The sequence below is a fragment of the Pituophis catenifer genome, unplaced genomic scaffold (assembly GCF_029215685.1).
Source record: "Pituophis catenifer annectens isolate HBS135680 unplaced genomic scaffold, rPitCat1.0.hap2 SCAF_1, whole genome shotgun sequence".
Taxonomy (NCBI): Eukaryota; Metazoa; Chordata; class Lepidosauria; order Squamata; family Colubridae; genus Pituophis; species Pituophis catenifer.
Window position 1 is genome coordinate 226,209,184 of NW_027256881.1, and position 9,438 is coordinate 226,218,621.

The 9,438-nt window shown below is 36.9% G+C and overlaps 1 protein-coding gene across 1 annotated transcript in view; it reads right to left on the bottom strand.

Annotated features, from left to right (window-relative positions):
• Nucleotides 1-9,228, bottom strand: part of EPB41L5 (erythrocyte membrane protein band 4.1 like 5) — a 66,333-nt gene extending 57,105 nt beyond the window's left edge. Inside the window, exons 1-2 of the mRNA XM_070951123.1 lie at nucleotides 9,165-9,228; nucleotides 4,239-4,423 (exon numbers count right to left, since the gene is read on the bottom strand). Of these exons, the coding sequence (XP_070807224.1) occupies nucleotides 4,239-4,418 (180 nt within the window). The 5' untranslated portion in view covers nucleotides 4,419-4,423; nucleotides 9,165-9,228. The remainder of the gene's footprint in view (nucleotides 1-4,238; nucleotides 4,424-9,164) is intronic.
• Nucleotides 9,229-9,438: the final 210 nt, after the last annotated feature.

Here is a 9,438-nt window from a genome sequence, read left to right on the forward strand (position 1 = left end):
AGTGAGTTTTTGCATGGCATTTTCAACTCTGAGGAAAGTTAAATATTCAAATATAAGAGGTGAAAGCAGGGACAAGAAGATGTTGCATACTTGTTAGCTTGTTTTCTACCCCAAAGAAGGAGACACAAATGTTCCCCTTCTCAAATTATAAATTAGAACAAGTCTAATGGAGAGTGACAAAAATAATCCAAAAAAATTGAGGACGTGTGTTATGAGAACAGGCCGAAGAATGGGGTGAAATTCAGTCTTTGGAAAAAGAGACTGAAGAGACACATGATATCAACATTCAGGTATCTAAAAGTATTTCCCAGGGAAGATTATCAGGAACAAGTTTCCTTTCCATATAAACTAGGACCAAACAACAGGTACACATTGTACTTATCTGTATTTCATTTAGATATATGGATAAACTTTCTGATAAGATCTTTCTAGCATTAGGAAATATCTATGGAGATCATGGGTTCTCTGTCTCCAGGGATTTTTTTAAAAATTATGTAATTTATTTTCCTATATATATTAAAGGTTGGATAAAATAGTGTTCCTTTCAAGTCCACTATTCCATAATTTTATAAATACTACCTATTCTTCTGGCTTCAAATTATAATAGTTAATTTTTTACTAAATGAACCAGAAACTTCTTATTGTATTATGATAGTAGATCCTATTGTTTTATCTCATTATCTACACAGTTCCCAAAAGGACTTAGAATTGATTACTGAAGCCAACACTATTAAGAAATTCAGATTTCTTTATTGTTAATTTAATTTTTCAGAAGCATTTCCAAATTCTTTAGGATAACACATAGTTTGTAATCCAAGATGTGTTTTTTTGAGGGGGGGGATTTGTGCATTTTATTCTTAACCATAACAAAAACTTTAGTGCCAAACAAACTATTCAAGAACCTTCATTTTAATTCAGAATGCATATATGCTAGGTAAAATAATTAGGAAATAAAAAAAAATCTAAAAGTGATTATCCAAACTATTTTTTAAAGTTCCAATAATAATTATACTATTTATATAGTAATCAAATATTTCATTACAAAAAGATCAACAATCCCATCTCAATATACAGTAAGTTAAATGAAAGCGTTTTCTGTATATTCCCAAACCATTGGTTATTAATCATTTCTATTCCAGGAATCCTGCAAACCCTAAAGTATCTGGTATTAAAAGTTTCTCTGCAATAATTCAATATCTTTTCTTATTATATTATAAAATCCAGAACAAGCCCTTTTGTGCCATACAACTATTTTTTACTTAATAAATCCATATCAGAAATAAAAATTTAAATACAAAATTCAATTCAAAAGTTGCAAAAAACTAAAAGTAATTCCTTGAAATGTTTCCATTGTTTCAATTGATTAATAGCATGCATTTTGAATCATTTTAAACTGAAATACCAATTACCAGTATGTACTTTTTATAAAATCCAACAAGTGATGGGAAGCACAATTACTATTATTCTCTCAAGGGAAGAAATTGTCATATAGTAAATCTTAATGCCATCTCAACTAATCATAAATATGTCTATTATTCAATATAGAACAAGTGGACAATGTCCAAGGGTTTGGGGAAGATAATTCAATCTCATAACATTCCAGATGGTGAATAGGAGAAATGCTGCTAAAAGAAAAATCCAACCATTTTTAGCCTACTGAAAAGGAATGGCAATAACTATGAACTTTTGAAATTTCTTATGTGCCTAGTTTAGATGCAGAAAAAATCAGAACAAATCTCTTTTATGGTAAATCATGAATGCCCCTAAGCAGTTACCATAAGCTGTCAACCTAAATTCCTGCTTCCTTTTCTCCCATACCCAACATTCATAAAAGGTTAAAGTGTTTAAAATGCACACACAATACCGAAGCTTTAAATACATCTCTACTAACAGAATTTTGAGGCCATTCATACTGAGAAAAAGCTGCTTGTTTTTAAAAAGAAAAATAAAACAAGGAGTAATTCACAAAGTCTGCATTTGTTGCAAGTCTGAATAAAGCCATTTTACTGCAAAAGTATTTTTTTTCATCAATCTTGATGATCCCGCAAAATACTCCCATCAAGCGGTACCTCTTCCATAAATGAAAAATATATAGGCTTTTGCACAGATTCATGTGATGTGCCAGTTATGATCCTCCCAGAATGTGGAGGGATCTTCAGATTATGATCTTTATGCAGTTACTCCTGCTTGGTCACTCCGCATGAAGACTACTGCAATGCATTCTTTATATGGCTGCCCCTGAAGAACAATCAGAAGCTAGAGCTGATCCAAAATGCAACAGCATGAATCATTATGAGGTTTTGTTTGTTTGTTTTTAAATTTGATTTATATGCCGCCCTTCTCCGGAGACTCAGGGCGGCTTACAATGCGTTAAGCAATAGCCTTCATACTTTTGTATATTTTATACAAAGTCAGCTTATTGCCCCCACAAACTGGGTCCTCATTTAACCTACCTTAGAAAGGATGGAAGGCTGAGTCAACCTTGAGCCTGGTAAGATTCGAACCTAAAGTAATTGCAGGCAGCTGTGTTAATAACAGGGTGCTTTAAACCACTGTACTACCAAGGTTTACCTTATTTTGCCTATGTAACACTACTACATGCTATACTGGCTAGAATTCAAAGTAAATCCTTCATAGCTTAGGACCTAGATATCTATGGGACCAGTTGTTTCTACCCATCCTGTAAAATCTAGAAGGATCAGCTTGTTCCATCAATAGAGCATTGAAATCTGTAGGTCATGAGAGATGAATCTTCTCTGAGACCACACCTGCCCTCTGGACCAGAATTCCTCCTGAAGTCTGCATGGACCCAAACCCTTTTGTGTTTACATAAGGCCCTTAAACTTGGCTTTTCAGCAAAGCTTCAGCACAATGGTTTGTGATCCCAGATGTATGTTTTATTATGTTGTGGTTTTTTTCCAATGTAATGTTAGTAACATTACTATTCTTTGTTATGAATAGTTTTTTTCTGTTACTTCTTTTAACTCTTAAATATGCAAGTTCTGTATGCTGTCGGGTTACTGTTGTGATTGAGGCAATACATTGATGAAATATTTTTTTTCAATGAAATACATCATATTCCATGAGATACTAAAAAGCAAGAATACTTTAATTTCTAAAGTGATGTATCTTAATAACTAGATGGCAACAGAACTCTATTTCAGCAAAATAGAAAGACATTGTCTCAATCTACTGACTTTTGACCTAATTAGTTACATAATTTATACGTTCAACTTTATTTAATTTCTTGGCTTTAGGCCTTTAGTATTTGATCTACAATGACAGAAAAGAATAAAGCAAATGAAATTGTTTGCAAATACAGAGAGTGGAATAAAAATCCATCCATTTCTAGATTAATATGCAGTATTTAGGTTTCAAAATTTTGTCCTGGCCAGAGAAAGTCCAAACAGCAGTTAAATATTTCAATCTACTATTAAGTAGATCACATTAAATCTACCATTTAAAAAAAAAGAAAGAATTGATGTCTTTTTTTGTTGTTTTAGAAATGAGACTTGTGCAATTTATCTTTTCCAATTATCAGTTTGCTCAAAAAGAAATAAAGGACAAAACCTCCTATATAATTCTTTTCATCTTTAACTGAACTATAAATCAGCCAAAGGGAGTAAACAGAGCATTTCGCTAAAAAAAGGTCAGCTCTAGTTAATTGGGCTAAAGAACATGGGAATGCTGGGGTGTTGGCTAGACAGGCGAGTTGAAAAAAAATATATCCTAAAATCATACAAATCGCTGCCAAGAGAAGTTCACAGATTCATTCACGAAGACTCCAGGAGTCAGATTTAACTCATACAAGTCTTTTTCTTTTACAAAGTACTCCTGGGGTTTCTGCAAAAAAACACACAGAAAGCCAAAACCTTGTCAAAGCAGCTTTCTTTGACTGCTCTTTAATCTGAAACACACTGGAAGAAAAATATTCTCACACAACCCAAATCTGCTTTGGGGAGTTCCCCAACCTTCTCTAGAAACTATGGATAGCAGGTAAGGGACTACAGAAAAAGAGAGCGTCCATTCCCTCAGTAGTTTTTGTTCCTAGTACTTCTTCTAAAAATTCTTGTTGGAAGACCTATGACCAACATCTTTTAAGAACCTTTTAACTTTAATACATTTTGCATTCTTGACTAAATCACATGGACACAATGTATTCCATTCAACTGAGAGATAAAGGAGGACACGTTTTCTTTTGCCAAGATTCTTGATAAAATACATTAAATGTATCATACCGGTAAGTCCACACTGACATCCGTTCCATCCAGCAAAGAGACCCTGCACGTAATTATAGATTTCTCATCTCCAGCTGCAGGGATGTGAGTTGCAGCTCGCTGAGCTTCTCTTAGCCGCTCTTTCTCAGCATGTTTATGCATAGACTTGCGTCCAAGTGTTCGGCGAAAGAAACTTAACATCGTTCCTAAATAAGACCAGAAAAAGAAGTTGTGAATGTTTCAAGATAAATCAAGACGGCACTATTTCTCCCTAAAGCAGATATACGTTTACATTTCACAAAGTTTCTAAATGTGCCTGTGCTATGGAGAAAACATGGTTGGACAAAGATTAGAATTTAAACCAGAACTATTTTTATTAGGAACCATATCAGAGGGCTATAGTAAAGAATTAACATATTTAATACTACACATTATAACAGCAGTGGAATGGTATATGCCAACAATGGAAAAGTGAAAATATACCTTTAGAAAGGGAGATAATAAAGAAAATATTGGTTTGCGCAGAATTAGATAGATTGACCTTAGAATTAAAAAACAAAGGAGACAGAATATCATGATATATGGAACAGATTTTACCAACGGTTGGAACTGAGAGGTGGGAGTTGGAACAGGAAATAATCAAGATTTGTAGACCCAAAATGTGATGTAATATATATAAATATAAATGAGTATATTGGGCAGAATAATTGTATATAAGCAGTAATGTATGATGAGTATATATGATATGTGCTTTATATTTTAGTGTGTATGGCGGAGATAATGCCAGGATGGTCGCACTGTGTCCAATATTTTAATAATAAAAATTTAAAGAAAAAAAAAAGAAAAAACATTTGCAAAACAGATATACATACAATAATGTTACATCCCTGCTATCAGTACCAGGAGCTATCAGAAGGATTAATTGTAGAAACCAAATAGAATCAATTTATCACAAGAATTCAGGAAGTGGCTTGTAGATGCTAATATTTTTCTCAATCTGGAAGAGTTCCAGTCAGTTTACTGATATTAAAAATATAAAATAATAAATAACACCAAGTTTCCTTAAAACATTAGACTAACATATGCACCAAAGCTACACAGCTAACACCCGAAGTAAAAACTAAGTTTTCATCAGACTCTGGAAAACCATGAAAGTGGAGGCCATTCTTGCCTAGGAAGCAAGCTGTTCCAAAGGAAGGAGCTCTTACAGAGAATGCCTATTGTTAGATCTGTTTCTGCCACACTCCCTATAAGCCTTGCCAAGTTGAATGGGATGGGCAAAATCTATCTGGGGAAGGAAGGCTATTAGGTACCCTGCCCCTGAGACATATAAGGCTGTAAAGCATCTTGAATTGGAAATACACCAGTAATCGGTGAAGCACTGATAGCAACGTGGTAGAGCAATGGCTGAGTAAGCACGTATGCTGAGACATCCTGGATGGTTTCTGGCTGGTCTACAGGGACAAACCCACCTGGAACGAATTCTAGTTATCTAATCAAGAGATGATAACAGCACACATGACCATCTTTGGAGTGCCCTGTTCCAAGGTAAGGCTGCAACTAAAACACTAGCCACAGCTTTTACTTGTTCTTTCAAGCAGGAGCTGCAAGTCCTGGGGGACTACTCACTTAGGAGACTGCTCTTCCTGGGAAAGTGCAACCTCCTTGAGAATTAAAAATGGTGCAGGATTGGAATCAGTTGGCTTTTAAATTAACACCCACTCCATTTTGTGTGGATTGAGTCCGAGTCTCCTTTTTTTCACAATCAGAATTTCGATTGCATCTCCAAATGAGCCTTAGGTGGAAATGTACAACTGACTATCATCACCCCAAAATGATGAGTGACTTCTCCTGAAACTTTTATGTAGGTATTAAAAAAGATAGGGGAAAGCATAAAGCCTTGGGACACCTGTTAACCACGGGCCCATCTCTTAACCACAACTGGGCCAATAAAACAGTACTCAGAAGGATACAGCATTGTGTGGACAGCTTTGAAAACACTGGAATACCTAGGACAGAATTGGTTGTGTTCTCTCCATTCTAGTCACAGAGTTACCCATGAGAGGGACTAATGTCTCTTCTGTCCCTGTCCCTGTGCCTAGGCATAAGTATCTTCTATGCCTGAAGACATCCATGAATTCAGATAATCCATACTGCCTCCTCCAAACCCCCCTCCATTTCTGTAAGTACAAATCAATCACTTTTCCAGCAACTTCCCATCCACCTATATATGTCATGATCACAGTGTTTATATTCCTATCAAAAGTTGGAAGACTAAAGTCATTCTTGTAATCTCCATCCCTTGGACAGGCAAGCGTGATAGGACAGTGTCTCCCAATAAGACACAGTTTCACAATATAGAATAAAACAATACTTTATTTGTAAGCTGATGATGCAAATATTGAACTATATTCAATAATTATTTAAAAGCACTGGGATTCATACATTATTAGATCCAGTGACCAAGTGGCAAAAGAAGCCTTTCTACTAACTTTCCTATTATAAGAAATTGGGAGATGGTCATGCATAAATTCTGGTATTATGCAAAATGATGATCTTGACTACAGATAAGAGACTTTTTTGAGCTAGATTAGGGAAACCAGCCTAGTCACATAAAATACATTAAGAGCATTCCTGGAGTTTCTACCCTGAATGACTAATTGAATCCAAATGATTGCAGAAATTTTATCTTCCACCAGTACTAGAGAGAATAAACTGGCATAAATACTTTCTATTTTGTTTGCCTGGACTTGCCTTCACATGTCCTTGTAAAAGCCTGAAATTCTTCAAAGGTCAAGTTAGCAGAACTGGGAGATTTAAATTTTAATCTTCAACTATACCTTTTATGATTAAAACCTTAAACGTGTCAATATAATTCAACTGTTTCTGCTCTCATTAACAATGGTTAATTCAAAGCTGGTTTGTTTTTTTAAACAACTCCAGACCCTAACTTAAAAAAATTATGAGTATGAAATTTAAACGTGTTGCACTTTTTGGATATATAAAGCTGCTTTGGCAAGTTGGTTTAGCTATATAATATTGGTTACTTTAATTATGATTCTGTGAGATACAGAATAAATCTTTACAAATCTTTTATTCTAGTTTTTTTAAAAACATATGATGTGGGATTGAATCTGGACTCTGTATACAAACCAGCTACCGTTGGCAGTTTCACACAAGATAGCACATATAAGTATCAGATCTGTTTTTCCAAAAGGCTATTGTTTAAGACTCACCAAAACTCAACATATATAGCAAAGCTACATTTATTATTGGACTTGGAACCTGGAAGGTTGTGAATTTTGTCTCTTTGCTTAATTAATTAATTTCAGCTAGTATGCCTTCTCCAATCATCTACAGGTCCATGAAAGGACTATTTTCATAGTCTGAGAACTAAGTAGGAGCAAGTAGAAATCTTGGCTATGGTAAAGGGAAAATACTCATAGGAAAAAGGGTGCATAGTTTCGCGATGAGAGTACATTGCACACACTTACACATACATTAAGAAATAAGGCGGAGAGGAGGTGCATAGCAGGTGTATATGCATATGGCAGAGTTAACTTATTTGGTAAAGGATACAAAATGCTCATTAAGTACATAGACAGTAGACAAAAACAAAAAAGGATATTTGTCCATTCTGCTTTAAATTGTCACAAGAGTATGAAATTTATAGTGATTTTTCTAACCACATAACATCTTGTTCTAATATGGTACCTCTATCATAGCAATTCCTATGGATAAGCTAACGTGCAACAAAAACAGATGTACACGGCACATTGCTGCATATACATATACAATCTCTTCCCTTTATGCAGTCAGTTTCGCACAAATTATAGTCTTATTTCATTACATGTAGGAAATGTCATAGAGCACTCATGATAGGAAAATAAAACAGGAGAACAATTATATAGAGAACGCACTTACACCATTCCAGAGCAAGATAAAAGTGGAATTTGCATTAGAACCCAATTTTAGAACAGGTTAACAAAATAATATCTGGGCTAAACACTTACAATATCATCATAATGTACTAAGCAGATCAAGTTCGTCCATACATATGGAGGATCAAGGCCTTCCAGCAAAATCTGGGAAAAGGAAGATTTAGCTAACGTCGTCCACCGTTAAAAGAAAGGATTAAAAAAAATAAAAAAAATAAAACATAGGTGCCATGGAAATATAGAAACAGGTGGGGAAGGATCAATGATTCAAGCACTTCCCCTTTTCCATATTGGCCCGATTTCGGAAAAAAATGGGAGATTTACAAGGACTGAGCAGAGAATCTTACAGAAACGAAATTGAGCCTGACTCCAAGGCAGCGGGAGACGATTTCTCATTCTCGTGGGTGAAAAGATCAAGGCGTTTGAGGCAGAAAAACCACGGCTTTAATCCTCTATTTTAAAATCACTTCTTTTTTTTTTTTTTTTTTTAATTCCTGCACTTTGGACTCACTTCTCTCCCACCTTAAGCGCGCTTTTGTCACAGGGAACGCGACACCTTCTGGGGCGGCTCGACAGGAGCAACCGGATAGATCCGGGGAATTGTGGGGGGGGGGGAAGGAAAAGGTTTACACAGCCATCTGAACAAGGCGTGACGCGCGTGTCTGTGTCTGTGTGGGTGTGGGGGGGGAGCGGTGGCGAAGGGAGGTGGCCACCCTAGAGACATCCAAAAAGGCTGAAGAGGCACCGACTTCCCCTCGCCCCCCCCCCTTTCCAGGGATCGACAAGATCGATCCAACCTCGCGGACCACTGGAGAAGAGGGCGGGGAGACGAAACTTAAGATCTCTGGAGAGTTTCGAAAGCCTCCCCGAGGGCGACAAAGAGAAAAGGACGGAGGAAGCAAAGGAAAGAAGCAACAGTCTGTGGTTGCGGTTCTTCGGGGGAAACTTCACCTTGCTTTTACAACAACAACAACAACAACAACCACACCCCACGTCCTCCTCAACTTACCGGCCCAGCCGCCTTCGCTTCCAAAGGGCGCTCTTCCGCGACCCGGCCGCCGGCGCTAAAAAGCAGCTCTGGCGGGATCGGATCCCGGTGGCGACGAGGAAAGGGACGAGGGGCGGAGGCAAATGGCCGCCTAAGGAGCCGCCTCTCTCCTCCTCCTCCTCCTCTTCCCTCGCCCGGCTGCCCGCCCAGGCCGCCTCTGCGAGAGCTGGTCGCTTGGTTTAAGGCTGGACAGGTCGCCAAGACGAAATGCGTGCGTGGTTTTGTGTATGTGTGT